Source organism: Heptranchias perlo, unplaced genomic scaffold (assembly GCF_035084215.1).
Source record: "Heptranchias perlo isolate sHepPer1 unplaced genomic scaffold, sHepPer1.hap1 HAP1_SCAFFOLD_365, whole genome shotgun sequence".
Lineage (NCBI taxonomy): Eukaryota > Metazoa > Chordata > Chondrichthyes > Hexanchiformes > Hexanchidae > Heptranchias > Heptranchias perlo.
In genome coordinates this window covers 155,702-172,500 of record NW_027139377.1, presented here as the reverse complement: position 1 = coordinate 172,500, position 16,799 = coordinate 155,702, and the positions used below count along the sequence as shown (strand labels likewise).

The 16,799-nt window shown below is 50.8% G+C and overlaps 1 protein-coding gene across 1 annotated transcript in view; it reads left to right on the top strand.

Annotated features, from left to right (window-relative positions):
• The window catches only part of LOC137311612 (kazal-type serine protease inhibitor domain-containing protein 1-like), a 20,825-nt gene extending 6,814 nt beyond the window's left edge, over window positions 1–14,011 (top strand). Inside the window, exons 2-5 of the mRNA XM_067978709.1 lie at window positions 8,497–9,108; window positions 11,363–11,523; window positions 12,895–13,042; window positions 13,817–14,011. Coding sequence (XP_067834810.1) covers window positions 8,610–9,108; window positions 11,363–11,523; window positions 12,895–13,042; window positions 13,817–13,899 — 891 coding nt within the window. The 5' untranslated portion in view covers window positions 8,497–8,609 and the 3' untranslated portion in view covers window positions 13,900–14,011. The remainder of the gene's footprint in view (window positions 1–8,496; window positions 9,109–11,362; window positions 11,524–12,894; window positions 13,043–13,816) is intronic.
• Window positions 14,012–16,799: the final 2,788 nt, after the last annotated feature.

Here is a 16,799-nt window from a genome sequence, read left to right as displayed (position 1 = left end):
TTGAGGGATATGGTGTGAAGGTGGGTAGGTGGGATTGAGGGATATGGGGAGAAGGTGGGTAGGTGGGATTGAGGGATATGGGGAGAAGGTGGGTAGGTGGGATTGAGGGATATGGGGAGAAGGTGGGTAGGTGGGATTGAGGGATATGGTGTGAAGGTGGGTAGGTGGGATTGAGGGATATGGTGTGAAGGTGGGTAGGTGGGATTGAGGGATATGGGGAGAAGGTGGGTAGGTGGGATTGAGGGATATGGGGAGAAGGTGGGTAGGTGGGATTGAGGGATATGGTGTGAAGGTGGGTAGGTGGGATTGAGGGATATGGGGAGAAGGTGGGTAGGTGGGATTGAGGGATATGGGGAGAAGGTGGGTAGGTGGGATTGAGGGATATGGGGAGAAGGTGGGTAGGTGGGATTGAGGGATATGGGGAGAAGGTGGGTAGGTGGGATTGAGGGATATGGTGTGAAGGTGGGTAGGTGGGATTGAGGGATATGGGGAGAAGGTGGGTAGGTGGGATTGAGGGATATGGTGTGAAGGTGGGTAGGTGGGATTGAGGGATATGGGGAGAAGGTGGGTAGGTGGGATTGAGGGATATGGGGAGAAGGTGGGTAGGTGGGATTGAGGGATATGGGGAGAAGGTGGGTAGGTGGGATTGAGGGATATGGTGTGAAGGTGGGTAGGTGGGATTGAGGGATATGGGGAGAAGGTGGGTAGGTGGGATTGAGGGATATGGGGAGAAGGTGGGTAGGTGGGATTGAGGGATATGGGGAGAAGGTGGGTAGGTGGGATTGAGGGATATGGGGAGAAGGTGGGTAGGTGGGATTGAGGGATATGGTGTGAAGGTGGGTAGGTGGGATTGAGGGATATGGGGAGAAGGTGGGTAGGTGGGATTGAGGGATATGGGGAGAAGGTGGGTAGGTGGGATTGAGGGATATGGTGTGAAGGTGGGTAGGTGGGATTGAGGGATATGGGGAGAAGGTGGGTAGGTGGGATTGAGGGATATGGGGAGAAGGTGGGTAGGTGGGATTGAGGGATATGGTGTGAAGGTGGGTAGGTGGGATTGAGGGATATGGGGAGAAGGTGGGTAGGTGGGATTGAGGGATATTGGAGAAGTTGGGTAGGTGGGATTGAAGGATATGGTGAGAAGGTGGGTAGGTGGGATTGAGGGATATGGGGAGAAGGTGGGATTGAGGGATATGGGGAGAAGGTGGGTAGGTGGGATTGAGGGATTTGGGGAGAAGGTGGGTAGGTGGGATTGAGGGATTTGGGGAGAAGGTGGGTCGATGGGATTGAGGGATTTGGAGAGAAGGTGGGACTTATCTATGAAAAGAGATGGGTTTGTTGGGTCTCTTGGCCTTTTCCTGAATATAAAGGTTCTCACACACTTGACCTGTTGCATTGTGTTCAGCAATGTGAGGGTTAACACCCAAACCTACTCTAACTGGAAGCTTTTTGAGTGTCGAATAACTCCCCAACACAGAAACTGCTTTATTGCTGGCCTCCTCCGCCACCAATATACTACACAAACTCTGGACAGTCAGTGCTAACCCTGCCAGTGTGTCCACAGCTCCGCGAGTAACTGTCCCATTCGCTGGTTCAATCTCTCGCACCACCAACTTTTGTTTCCAATTCACATGATAAGCTCGTGAGGGGCTCACACAATAGGTGGTGGGACCTGGATCAGCTGTTTTCAGTCTGATTATCTGTGTAAGATTGTACAAGCCTAGTACTTAAAACCATGGTAACCATCAGAGAGAGAGTGAGAGAGAGACGAACAGAGACGGGGGATAGAGAGACAGCCAGAGAGGGGGGATAGAGAGAGGGAGAGACAGACAGAGAGGGGGGTTAGAGAGAGGGAGAGACAGACAGAGAGGGAGAGACAGACAGAGAGGGGGGATAGAGAGAGGGAGAGACAGACAGAGAGGGGGGTTAGAGAGAGGGAGAGACAGACAGAGAGGGAGAGACAGACAGAGAGGGGGGATAGAGAGAGGGAGTGACAGACAGAGAGGGGGGATAGAGAGAGGGAGAGACAGACAGAGAGGGGGGATAGAGAGAGGGAGAGACAGACAGAGAGGGGGGATAGAGAGAGGGAGAGACAGACAGAGAGGGGGGATAGAGAGAGGGAGAGACAGACAGAGAGGGGGGATAGAGAGAGGGAGAGACAGACAGAGAGGGGGGATAGAGAGAGGGAGAGACAGACAGAGAGGGGGGATAGAGAGAGGGAGAGACAGACAGAGAGGGAGGATAGAGAGAGGGAGAGACAGACAGAGAGGGGGGATAGACAGACAGAGAAGGGGGGATAGAGAGAGGGAGAGACAGACGGAGAGGGGGGATAGAGAGAGGGAGAGACAGACGGAGAGGGGGGATACAGAGAGGGGGAATAGAGAGAGGGAGAGACAGACAGAGAGGGGGGATAGAGAGAGGGAGACACAGCAGCAGAGAGAGAGTGCAGGAGGTTAGAGAGTGAGGGCAAAAATAAAGGGAGAAAGAGAAAGACAGAGAGAGAAAGTAACAGAGAGCAAGGGGCTGAGAGAGGGGGCAGAGAGAAGGAAAGTGACAGAAAGAATGAAGGGTGCAGAGAAAGGGAGAGAGGGACAGAGAGATAGTGAGGGACAGCATGAGAAGGACAAGAGAGAGAGGCAGGGGAACTGAGAGAAGCAGAGAGAAAGACAAAAGGGATTACAAGAGCAAAAGAAAGTGAGAACAAGAGACAGAGAGGAATAGAGAGGAAGATTGAGAGAAACACAGAGAGAGAGAGCCTGTTTATCTCCATAATTAATGAACTAATTCCAAAATTACAGGAGTCTGTGGATTTGAAACATGCAATTTCTGGGAATGTGGTTTCAGCAACGAATGATTATTTTCAGAGCAAACAGACATTCTCCATTTTTTGAAATAGAAATTTCATCCCCAGATGTTGGCAGGAAATTCACCTGATCTCCTGCTCCCTCGATCCTATTCCCACCAAACTGCTGAGCACCCAACTCCCCTTCCTGGCCCCCATGTTAGCTGATATTGTTAACGGTTCCCTCTCCTCAGGTACTGCCCCCCTCCCCTTCAAATCTGTCATCACCCCCTTCTCAAAAAACCCACCCTTGACCCCTCTGTCCCTGCAAACTCCCGCCCCATCTCCACCCTCCCTTTCCTCTCCAAAATCCTTCAACATTTTGTCGCCTCCCAAATCCGTGCCCATCTTTCCCGCAACTCCATGTTTGAATCCCTCCAATCAGGTTTCCGTCCCTCCCACAGTACGGAAACGGCCCCTTATTAAAGTCACAAATGACATCCTGTGTGTCTCCCTCCCTTTCTCTCCGCCTCCCAATCCCTTTCTCTGTCCCCCTCCCTTTCCCTCTCCCGCTCTCTCTCTGTTGTGTAGTTCTCTATCAGAAGTCACTGGACAGTGACTGAGAGAGGGAATCCGGTTGATTTGGTCTCTCTCTCTGTATATTCCAAATCACATCATTCTTTTTAATGATATTTTTCAAGAGTTTGTTAGTTTGACGAGCGTTTTTGAAGTTAAGAATGCTGCAGACTGACTCTGCCCTCCCAAAGCTCCAGATCCGCAAACAAATTCCAGTCCGCAGTGTCCCACATTCCGACTCGATTTCCCTCAGGATCAGGCACAGTTCCAGGAGATTGTAAATCAAATGTTGTTTCTTTCTGCTCCAGTTACTTCCCTTCTCCCGTCCTGACTGAGCTCGGATGCCCCACACAAATGAGGTTCAGCGGGCTGCTCCACCATGGGAGGCATCGCAGGCGAGTCTGATGCTGCCCTTACCTGACATCCACCCACAAGCTTTGGGTCCAGGGGTGGAGATCAGAAGCAGGAATCATGGCTGGCTTTCCAATCCTGAGCTCAGAGGACACTGAGACCAAGTGAAGCAGGTCCGAGGCCAACCTGTCATTATCAGCTCATTCAGCACAGACCAGGGATCCACCCTGGGATCTTTGTGTTCTGTGCTGCAGCTCGAGGTCCAAGCTGTACCTGCCCTGGGAGTGTTTGATGGGACAGTGTAGAGGGAGCTTTACTCTGTATCTAACCCGTGCTGTACCTGCCCTGGGAGTGTTTGATGGGACAGTGTAGAGGGAGCTTTACTCTGTATCTAACCCTGTACCTGCCCCGGGAGTGTTTGATGGGACAGTGTAGAGGGAGCTTTACTCTGTATCTAACCCGTGCTGTACCTGCCCTGGGAGTGTTTGATGGGACAGTGTAGAGGGAGCTTTACTCTGTATCTAACCCGTGCTGTACCTGCCCTGGGAGTGTTTGATGGGACAGTGTAGAGGGAGCTTTACTCTGTATCTAACCCTGTACCTGCCCTGGGAGTGTTTGATGGGACAGTGTAGAGGGAGCTTTACTCTGTATCTAACCCGTGCTGTACCTGCCCTGGGAGTGTTTGATGGGACAGTGTAGAGGGAGCTTTACTCTGTATCTAACCCGTGCTGTACCTGCCCTGGGAGTGTTTGATGGGACAGTGTAGAGGGAGCTTGACTCTGTATCTAACCCGTGCTGTACCAGCCCTGGGAGTGTTTGATGGGACAGTGTAGAGGGAGCTTTACTCTGTATCTAACCCGTGCTGTACCTGCCCTGGGAGTGTTTGATGAGACAGTGTAGAGGGAGCTTTACTCTGTATCTAACCCATGCTGTACCTGCCCTGGGAGTGTTTGATGGGACAGTGTAGAGGGAGCTTTACTCTGTATCTAACCCGTGCTGTACCTGCCCTGGGAGTGTTTGATGGGACAGTGTAGAGGGAGCTTTACTCTGTATCTAACCCGTGCTGTACCTGCCCTGGGAGTGTTTGATGGGACAGTGTAGAGGGAGCTTTACTCTGTATCTAACCCGTGCTGTACCTGCCCTGGGATGAAGGTCCAGTGGGAACACACAGCACCGGGCAGATCTCAGCCTCTTTTCCAACCCTACTTCCCATTCCCCCGGAATCATGGTTCATCAGGAGGGTCGAAGATTTTCACCCTCCAAGTGATTAAGTAGATAATAGAATCTGTGAGTTTTGGGCATTAAACCTCAGACACTGTCCCTACAACAACAGAGATTCCAGCAATTTCACAAGGACAATGACATGTGGAATTGTGAGCGAGTCCACACGGGACTTTATCATAGAATCATAGAAAGGTTACAGCACGGAAGGAGGCCATTCAGCCCATCGAGTCCGTGCGGGCTCTGTGCAACAGCAATCCAGCTAGTCCCACTCCCCCGCCCTATTCCCGTAGCCCTGCAAATGTTTTCCTTTCAAGTACTTATCCAGTTCCCTTTTGAAGGCCATGATTGAATCTGCCTCCACCACCCCCTCGGGCAGTGCATTCCAGATCATAACCACTCGCTGTGTAAAAAAGTTTTTCCTCATGTGACCTTTAGTTCTTTTGCCAATCACCTTAAATCTATGTCCTCTGGTTCTTGACCCTTCCGCCAATGGGAACAGTTTCTCTCTATCTATTCTGTCTAGACCCTTCATGATTTTGAATACCTCAATCAAATCTCCTCGCAACCGTCTCTGTTCCAAGGAGAACAACCCCAGCTTAGAGTCATAGAGTCATAGAGTTATACAGCACGGATAGAGGCCCTTCGGCCCATCGTGTCCGCGCCGGCCATCAGCCCTGTCTACTCTAATCCCATATTCCAGCATTTGGTCCGTAGCCTTGTATGCTATGGCATTTCAAGTGCTCATCCAAATACTTCTTGAATGTTGTGAGGGTTCCTGCCTCCACAACCCTTTCAGACAGTGAGTTCCAGACTCCAACCACCCTCTGGGTGAAAAAGTTCTTTCTAAAATCCCCTCTAAACCTCCCACCTTTTACCTTGAATCTATGTCCCCTTGTTATAGAACCCTCAACGAAGGGAAAAAGCTCCTTAGTATCCATCCTATCTGTGCCCCTCATAATTTTGTACACCTCAATCATGTCCCCCCTCAGCCTCCTCTGCTCCAAGGAAAACAAACCCAATCTTCCCAGTCTCTCTTCATAGCTGAAGCGCTCCAGCCCTGGTAACATCCTGGTGAATCTCCTCTGCACCCTCTCCAAAGCGATCACATCCTTCCTGTAGTGTGGCGACCAGAACTGCACACAGTACTCCAGCTGTGGCCTAACCAGTGTTTTATACAGCTCCATCATAACCTCCTTGCTCTTATATTCTATGCCTCGGCTAATAAAGGCAAGTATCCCATATGCCTTCTTTACCACCTTATCTACCTGTTCCGCCGCCTTCAGGGATCTCTGAACTTGCACACCAAGATCCCTCTGACCCTCTGTCTTGCCTAGGGTCCTCCCATTCATTGTGTATTCCCTTGCCTTGTTAGTCCCTCCAAAGTGCATCACCTCGCACTTTTCCGGGTTAAATTCCATTTGCCACTGTTCCGCCCATCTGACCAACCCATCTATATCGTCCTGCAGACTGAGGCTATCCTCCTCGCTATTTACCACCCTACCAATCTTTGTATCATCAGCGAACTTACTGATCATACCTTTTACATTCATATCCAAGTCATTAATGTAGACCACAAACAGCAAGGGACCCAGCACCGTTCCCTGTGGTACCCCACTGGCCACAGGCTTCCAGTCACAAAAACAACCTTCGACCATCACCCTCTGCCTTCTGCCACTAAGCCAGTTTTGTATCCAAAGTGCCAAGGCACCCTGGACTCCATGGGCTCGTACCTTCTTGACCAGTCTCCTGTGGGGGACTTTATCGAAGGCCTTACTGAAATCCATGTATACCACATCCACTGCGTTACCCTCATCCACACGCCTAGTCACCCCCTCAAAAAATTCAATCAAATTAGTCAGACATGATCTTCCCTTGACAAAGCCATGTTGACTATCCCTGATTAATCCTTGCTTCTCCAAGTGGAGACTAATTTTGTCCTTCAGAATTTTTTCCAATAATTTTCCTACCACTGATGTTAGGCTCACTGGCCTGTAGTTCCCCGGTTTTTCCCTACTCCCCTTCTTGAATAATGGTATTACATTAGCGGTTCTCCAGTCCTCTGGCACATCCCCTGTGGCCAGAGAGGTTCTGAATATATGTGTCAGAGCCCCCGCAATCTCCTCCTTTGCCTCACACAGTAGCCTGGGATACATTTCGTCCGGGCCTGGGGATTTATCCATTTTTAGGCCTGCTAAAACCGCCAATACCTCCTCCCGCTCGATGTTAATATGTTCGAGTATATCACAGTCCCCCTGCCGTATTTCTATGTCTACATCGTCCTTCTCCATAGTGAAAACAGATGCAAAAAATTCATTTAGAACCCCTCCTACATCTGCCGGCTCCACACACAGATTGCCATTTTTGTCCCTAATGGGCCCTATTTTTTCCCTAGTCATCCTCTTACCCTTAATATACTTATAAAACATCTTAGGATTTTCCTTTATTTTGCTCGCCAGTGTTATTTCATGGCCCCTCCTTGATCTCCTAATTTCTTTTTTAAGTATCCCCCTGCACATTTTGTACTCCTCTAGGGCTTCCTCCGTCTTTAGCCTTTTGTATCTGCCAAAAGCCCTCCTTTTTTTCCTAATCCATTCTCGTATATCCCCTGACATCCAAGGTTCCCTGGAGTTCTTGGAACCACCCTTGACCTTTACTTCTCCAGTCTATCCACGTAACTAAAGTCCCTCATCCCTGGAATCATTGTAGTAAATCTCTTCTGCACCTTCTCTAAGGCCTTCACATCTTTCCTAAAGTGCGGTGCCCAGAACTGGACACAATATTCCAATTGTGGCCGAACCAGTGTTTTGTAAAGGTTCATCATGACTTCCTTACTTTTGTACTCTATGCCTCTATTTATAAAGCCCAGGATCCCGTATGCTTTTTTAACCCCTTTCTCAACCTGCCCTGCCATCTTCAACGATTTATGCACATATACCCCCAGATCCCTCTGTTCCTGAACCCCTTTTAGAGTTGTGCTTGTATTTTGTTGCTTGCTTGTGGAGAGAGCGATTAATTTCAGCAGCTGTTATCCAACAGGAATCCAATCAATCAATCAATCAATCAATCAGATAGATTTGGGTAAAAGTGGAACATTTGACCTATGTTTGTAAGAATGATTCCTTCCCCGGTTGATTTGCCTGACGGGGACGCTAGAGTTGGCCTCAGTATCACAGAGAAGGGGAATAATTCGGCTGGTCTTCCTGGAACAGGGTGTCATCCAGTGACCCCTGCGGAGAGAATCCCACTCACACTCACTCTCTGGGCTCACACACGGGGAGGGGGCTGTTATCACCTGTTATCTCGTTTGCCCCTGAATCTATTGGGGTTGAGGGATACGGTGAGATGGTGGATGGGTGGGATTGAGGGATGCGGTCAGATCGTGGGTGGGTGGGATTGAGGGATACGGTCAGATCGTGGATGGGTGGGATTGAGGGATGCGGTCAGATCGTGGATGGGTGGGATTGAGGGATACGGTGAGAAGGTGGGGCTAATATATCAGGAAGGGATGGCCCTGTAAGTTTGTGTCCTTTTACAGTTTCTAAATTCCTTTCTTTCTTGTTTTTCAGTTGCCGACCAACGGGAATAATGAATCTGGTCTGAGGGAGCAGCAGCTCCGGGGAAAAGCCAGAGAGGTTCCAAGGAATGTGTGTGGTTCGAGGCTCCTGGGGAGGAAGTGACGATGAGTTCAGGAGGTCTGTCCCCAGTCTTTGGTCCCATCCTTCTTCTCGTCTTAAACTGGCCTTCACTCGGGCCAGTCTGGGCAGCTGCTGACCCCTTGGACCATGTGCACCGAGGGTGGCAGAGATTACTGGAGGAAGGGGACGGGTGCCCTCCCTGCGAGCCTGAGCAGTGCGCCCCTCCCCAGGTGTGCCTCGCCGGCCTGGTGAGAGACCCCTGCGATTGTTGCTGGGAGTGCGGCAACATCGAGGGTCAGATATGTGACCTGGATAACACCAACCACTTCTACGGGCAGTGCGGAGAGAGCCTGGAGTGCCGGCTGGACCTGGGAGACCTGAGACACGGGGAGGTTCCGGAGCCCCAGTGCATGTGCCTGTCTAACCGGGCCGTGTGTGGCTCCAATGGGCAGACTTACCCGCAGATCTGCAAGTTCCAAGAGGCTGCCAATGGCAACGAGACGTCCAACATCACACTGGCACACGAGGGACCCTGTGAAGCAGGTAAGAATGGGAGGGAAGGTGCTCCCACTCAGGGAGGGGGAGAATCAGTATGGACTTGGGGAGTGGGAGAATGTCAGCATGGACCAGTGGAGAATTAGTTAGGATGTAGCAGACAGAGAGTAGGGATAATGGTTGTATACTCCAATTGGCCGGATGTGACTAGTGGTGTCCCCCAGGGATCTGTACTGGGGTCTCAGCTTTTCACTATATTTATAAATGACTTGGATGAACGAATAGAGAGCTGTGCATCTAAGTTTGCTGACGATACTAAGTTAGGTGGCACAGTAAATAGTGTAGATGGGAGCAGAAAGTTACAAAGGGACATTGAGAGATTAATTGAGTCAGAAAAACTGGGGCAGATGGAGTTCAATGTGGGAAAGTGTGAGGTCATCCATGTTGCACCTAAGTAATGATGCTAAGTAAGATCGATCAGAGTATTTCCTAAATGGTGAGAAGCCAGGAACTGTGGAGGAGCAGAGAGATTTAGGGGCCCAAGCACAGAAATCACTAAAAGCCAGTGGACAGGTACAAAAAAAAGTAAAAAGGCCAATGGACCTTATCCGGAGAGACTGTGTTCAGTTCTGGGCACCGCACCTCAGGAAGGATATATTGGCCTTGGAGAGGGCGCAGCGCAGATTCACCAGAATGATACCGGGGCTTAAAGGGTTAAATTAATGAGGACAGGTTGCAGAGACTAGGCTTGTATTCCCTCGAATATTGAAGATTAAGGGGTGATCTAATTGAGGTGTTTAAGATGATTAAAGGATTTGATAGGGTAGATGGAGAGAAACTATTTCCTCTGGTGGGGGGAGTCCAGAACAAGGGGGCAGAACCTTAAAATTAGAGCCAGGCCGTTGAGGGGTGATGTCAGGAAGCACTTCCTCACACAAAGGGGAGTGGAAATCTGGAACTCTCTCCCCCAGAAAGCTGTTGAGGCCAGGGGTCAATTGAAAATTTCAAAACTGAGATTGATCGATTTTTGTTGGGTGAGGGGATTAAGGGAAATGGAACCAAGGCGGGTAAATGGAGTTAAGATACAGATCAGCCATGATCTAATTGAATGGCAGAACAGGCTCGAGGGGCTGAATGGCCTCCTCCTTTTCCTATATTCGTCTCCATCCACAAATATCTACCCTCCCAAATACCACTGCTCCATTACTAAATGTTTGAAGTGATTTCCCAGCTGTTCTTTTTCTGACTGAAATGAGATTTTAATGATATTTTTCAAGAGTTCATTAGTTTGATGAGTGTTTTTTGAGGTAAAGAATATGGCAGACTGACTGTGGCCTCCCATCCTCAAATGGGCTCCAGGCCGGTGAGCCCTTGAGTCCGACTGTATTTTCCCGGGGATCAGGCACAGTTCCAGGGATTAATTACGGGTGAGAAGAAAAAAACAGCAAATTTTACAACTTGTTTTGAAGATGAACGGTGTCAGACAGGGAGAACCGAGAACCATTTGCCTGGGATTTGCTGCACTGCTTTCCCCCGGTGTCCTGGCCAGTGAGGAAGAGTAACGGGAGCTGTGATGGGCAGACACCGTCCCGTCTGTGACCAAATACTTACACGTCCAATCTCCAGAGAATTATATAGAATTTACAGCACACAAACAGGCCATTCGGCCCAACAGGTCTTTGCTGGTGTTTATGCTCCACACGAGCCTCCTCCCTCCCTACTTCATCTCACCCTATCAGCATATCCTTCTATTCCTTTCTCCCTCGTGTGTTTATCTAGATTCCCCTTAAATGTATCTCCGCTATTCACCTCAACTACTCCATGTGGGAGCGAGTTCCACATTCTCACCACTCTCTGGGTAAAGAAGTTTCTGCTTACGTAGGTTCAGGACGAGGCCATTCGGCCCCTCGAGCCTGCTCCGCCATCGAATCAGATCATGGCTGATCTGTACCCCAATTCCATTCACCCGTCCCTTGATACATGTACTTAATACGACGGCTAAATTCCCGTCTGTCAGCTGAGCAGTGAGGATGAGGCCTTGTGAATTCACTCCCCAGTTGTCAGTTGTGAACTAGCCCCTTGGGCGCTTCGATCACCTCTATCCCTTTCTGTGACCAGTCATTCTGGACATTGTCTATCCAGTGATTTCCTGATCTTCCTGGGTATCTTGTTCCGAGGACGCAGGGCCATGAGAGATATTCCAACTGTTCCCATTCTTCAAACCATCGCAGTTCTTGGATCTTCTGTACAAGCGATGTTTTTTGTTCTGATTATTTTGTTCTTCACCCTTTCTCTCGATCAGTCCCTCAGATCGTATCTCCTCCCTACAACATCTGGAACACCACTGGGGAGGATGTCATTTTTGGCTGTGAGATCTTCGCTTATCCAATGGCAGCTATCGAATGGCGGAAAGACGGGGTCGAAAGCTTCCTACCAGGTGATGACCCCCACATCTCCGTGCAGGTACCTTACTGACACAGCACCAGCATGTCTGCACACTGCCAATCTTTCATAGCAATTTAGAGACGTTCCCTAACAATCAATATCTGCCAACATGCCAATCAGACCGTTAGTTCGATACGGACACCAAGATGGACATTGTAACCACAGGCTGAGCTGCTGGATGTGAAGTTGGTTTTAAAGCTTCATAAAGTTATTCCCTTTTCCAGTCTTGAATTGTAACGAACCCTTAACGTCCGTCACCTGAACTTGTGTTACGGTAACCTTGAGGACACAGCAGCAAGATCCCGAGCACATCACCTCCTAGTGGCAGAGGATATCAGTGCGGCACTCGCTCTTTGAGGTCTGGGCGGTGGCCCCCCGGTGTACCCCAGCCTGGGCGATGGCCCCCCCGGTGTACCCCAGCCTGGGCGATGGCCCCCCCGGTGTATCCCAGCCTGGGCGATGGCCCCCCCGGTGTACCCCAGCCTGGGCGGTGGCCCCCCCGGTGTACCCCAGCCTGGGCGGTGGCCCCCCCCGGTGTACCCCAGCCTGGGCGATGGCCCCCCCCGGTGTACCCCAGCCTGGGCGGTGGCCCCCCGGTGTACCCCAGCCTGGGCGGTGGCCCCCCGGTGTACCCCAGCCTGGGCGGTGGCCCCCCCGGTGTACCCCAGCCTGGGCGATATGCCCCCCGGTGTACCCCAGCCTGGGCGGTGGCCCCCCGGTGTACCCCAGCCTGGGCGGTGGCCCCCCCGGTGTACCCCAGCCTGGGCGGTGGCCCCCCCGGTGTACCCCAGCCAGGGCAAACGTGGGACGGAGAAACGAGTAATCTGAACTTAATTCAGACGCAGATTGGGGGAGAAACTGATAAGCTCTTCGCCCCCATATTGGCCCTCGCTATTTTTTGGAGTTCCTGGTGGCCGCCTGATATCAGCGTTGGTCCAATCTAAATGCAGTATGATAACGAGGTGGGAAATGATTATTGAACTGTCTGAAACAGCCCGTACATTTAATCTGTTATAAGCGGCGCCTTTGTATTTGACTTCAGTGGAAATGGTAAATGGTCAGCGCCATTTGCCCAATATAGGCGGCTGCCCAGGACAGGCATGGATGGAGTAAGTGGTGGGGACTGTACTACAATATAAAGATAGACCAATAGCAGCATAACGTTAGTGGACTTCGGGGCAGTCTGATTAACCCGTTCCATACAGTAGACAATCCTGATCCGTGGCAGCCATTTTGTAGCAGGTTGGCCAAGCGGCCATTTTGTAGCAGGTTGGCCAAGCGGCCATTTTGTAGCAGGTTGGCCAAGCGGCCATTTTGTAGCAGGTTGGCTAAGTGTCCTCGCCACTCTCCTGCACGACACTAAGTCGCTGGGCTCGTTTTTATCGGCAGTTTCGAGGAGGCCCGTTTAAATATGAAGTGACCGGCTGGCTCCAGATCCAGGAAGTTCGTGACACGGATTCTGGAGTTTATCATTGCTTGGCACGGAACAAACTGGGAGAGGTGTCGGCAGCTGCCAGCCTGACCATCGTCACGCCAGGTAAGGGAGGGGCGGAGGGACTGACAGCGATTGCACATCGAGCTCGTGGGCCTGGCCCCTCCCTCCTATCCTGTCCCTTCTCTAATATCTGCCTGAAAGGGCGGTGGAAGCAGATTCAATAATAACTTTCAAAAGGGAATTGGATAAATACTTGAAAAGGAAAAATTAGCAGGGCAATGGGGAAAGAGCAGGGGGAGTGGGACTAATTGGATAGCTCTTTCAAAGAGCCGGAACAGGCACAATGGGCCGAATGGCCTCCTTCTGTGCTATAAGATTGTTTGATATCCTCTCCCATTATTTCTTGCTCATTGGATAGTAATGAGGTGCTGGGATGCTGCCATTTGCCCTCTCCCTAGCCCAGGGGCACCGAAACCAATTACAGAATCCCTACAGCAGACTGAAATCACACCTAGGAACCTGCTGCTCCACTGCTCAAACAGCTGGCTGTCTTTTATTACCCTGGGCCAGTCCTCTCGCAGGTCCAACCCCTCCCTCTCCTCATCTGCATAGGAACAGGAGGAGGCCATTCAGCCCCTCGAACCTGTTCCACCATTCAATTAGATCATGGCTGATCAGTACCTCAATCCTACTTTCCCGCCTTTGCTCCATATCCCTTGATACCCTCACCCAACAAAAATCTACCAATCGCAGTCTTGAACGCTCCATTCGGCCCCCAGCATCCAGGGCCTTTTGGGGGAGAGAGTTCGCGATTCCCACCACCCTCTGGGTGATGATGTTCACCTGTAATACTATCTCGATGCTCCTCTTTTTCAGATCAGATGAGTGAGATTGAGACTGCGTGGAGACGGCCTCAGCAATTAGTGGACGATTACTCCGATACTGAGGACTATTACTGAGGCAGTGGCTTTGCAAACGTTGAACTAAACCCCAGGTGTTGGGGCACCAGTTCCCAAGAGAACACAAATTGACCAGGATGTGGCAGTGAATTATAATAAAGTGTGATTGTAACCACCAGATAATTACTATAATTTGCTTTCATTCTGTCCTTCCATTGGCTCAGTGACGCTGGTTTCTAATGGTCTCTGCTGGTGACTAGTGGAGTGAGCTGGGTCCCAATGGTGAGCGCGAGAGTGAGCTGGGTCCCATTGGTGAGCGCGAGAGTGAGCTGGGTCCCATTGGTGAGTGCGAGAGTGAGCTGGGTCCCAATGGTGAGCGCGAGAGTGAGCTGGGTCCCAATGGTGAGCGCGAGAGTGAGCTGGGTCCCATTGGTGAGTGCGAGAGTGAGCTGGGTCCCATTGGTGAGCGCGAGAGTGAGCTGGGTCCCATTGGTGAGTGCGAGAGTGAGCTGGGTCCCAATGGTGAGTGCGAGAGTGAGCTGGGTCCCAATGGTGAGTGCGAGAGTGAGCTGGGTCCCAATGGTGCATGTGAGAGTGAGCTGGGTCCGAATGGTGTGTGTGAGAGTGAGCTGGGTCCGAATGGTGTGTGTGAGAGTGAGCAGGGTCCCAATGGTGAGTGTGAGAGTGAGCTGGGTCCTAATGGTGAGTGTTTATTATAAGCAGTGGTTCCGTTGTCTGGGAGACACGGTGTTTTCTCTGTGCTAGTGAGAGCTTCCTCTCCCTCCTCCTGTCGGGGCAGATTGTGAATGATGGTTTTTGTCTGGTCCTGGAGTTTAACAAAACGGCTGGTTAAATGAGCACAATCCTCACTTGATTGTGTAATGGCGGCAGGGCATCAATTACTGGTCAAGGGAGATACCTGTTACTGACAGGTGATCCCCTTGACCACCTCACCCTCACCCCCTGACCCTCAACCCCCACACCCCCACCCTCAGCACCCCCACCCTCAATGCCCTCCCCCCACCCCCACCCTCAGCACCCCCACCCTCAACACCCTCACCCTCACCCCCTCCACATCCCACCCCAGGGGATTTGAAATATGCCTTGTACGATCATGCAGGGGGAGGGACAGGCCTCACTGTGAGACCCCCACAGCCCCTGATCGAGAGGCTCTAACTCACTCACTTGGTTCTATGGAATCGTGCTGAGCTGACTGGGCAGTAAATGATACTTTAACAAAACAGTTAGTTTCCACCAGTCCTGTTTTATACTGAGTTGGGAGCTGACAGCCGAACAGCTGGTTTAATAGCCGTCGATTATCTGTGTTTAAAAATTAATTCTGGGGATGTGGGCGTCGCTGGCGAGGCCGGCATTTATTGCCCATCCCTAATTGCCCTTGAGAGGGTGGTGGTGAGCCGCCTTCTTGAACCGCTGCAGTCCGGGCGGTGAAGGTTCTCCCACAGTGCTGTTAGGAAGGGAGTTCCAGGATTTTGACCCAGCGACGATGAAGGAACGGCGATATATTTCCAAGTCGGGATGGTGTGTGACTTGGAGGGGAACGTGCAGGTGGTGTTGTTCCCATGTACCTGCTGCCCTTGTCCTTCTAGGTGGCAGAGGTGGCGGGTTTGGGAGGTGGCGGGTTTGGGATCTCACTGGTTTACGAGGTGCTGTTACGTTCCTTTCTCCTTCAAACTGCTGTCCTCTGCTCTCTGAGTCTTGGAGGAGGGGATATTCTCCGACTTCCACCCCCTGTGTAACAAATCCCAGCATGAGAAAACTGTCCTTCAAAACCTCTGGATCTTTTCTTTACAAAAATCGCCCCTCCTCCCCCGCACTCCTCTCCTGACGTCCCTAACTCTCCCAGGGGTACGGTCTCACACCTGCCTGAGGGGCCCGTTCCTTGTGTGTGGGTGTCAGTGGGATATTCGATCAGTTGGAGTCTGATATCCACACATCTCCCAGTGGGAGACACTGTGCAGTGATCAGGAGCAGGATCCCTGCCTGAGGTTATTTCACTCCCCACGGGCAATTAAACTGGTTTCTGAATGACTAGCCTTCCTCTGCTGCGTAATTCCAGGGAGTGATGTTGCTCCTACTTTACTTCCCATTGTCAGGAATTTCTGCCCAAGTCATAACATTTCATTGAGGAATCCTGCTCCAAACCCAGCACTTTTACACAGCCTCCCTATTTCCAGCAATCAGCACATTCCAAGCCTCTAATAACACTTTGGAACACTGCAGCACGGGTTACCAGGTTAATCCTTTGCACATTATCACGGAGGTAAAAGATAGATCTCTCCTCATATTTGGGTGACGTCAATTCAATGCAGCACCGAAACACTGAACCTGTGAGTGGGAGAGAGATGGGGAGAGCGAGAAAGAGAAAAACAAAGAGAGAGAGAGAGGAGAATTGCAGCCAGCTTGAGAGACAAACAGAGAGGGAGAGAGAAACAGGGTGAGAGAGAGAGAAACAACTAGAGAAAGAAAGAAACAGGGCCAGAGAGAGATAGAGAGAAACATAGATAGAGAAAGAGAAACAGAAATAGAGAGAAACTGAGCTAGAGAGAGAAACAGATAGAGAGAAAAAAACAGGGCTAGAGAGAGAGAGAAACAGAGCTAGAGAGAGAGAAACAGATAGAGAGAGCAACAGAGATAGAGAGAGGGAGAGAGAAACAGAGATGGAGAAACAGAGCTAGAGAGAGAAACAGATAGAGAGAAAAAAATGGCTAGAGAGAGAGAGAAACAGAGCTAGAGAGAGAGAAACAGATAGAGAGAGAAACAAAGATAGAGAGAGGGAGAGAGAAACAGAGATACAGAAACAGAGCTAGAGAGAGAAACAGATAGAGAGGGAGGGAAACAGAGCTGGAGAGAGAAACAGATAGAGAGAGAGAAACAGGGCTAGAGAGAGAGAGAAACAGAGCTAGAGAGAGAGAGAAACAGAGCTAGAGAGAGAAACAGAG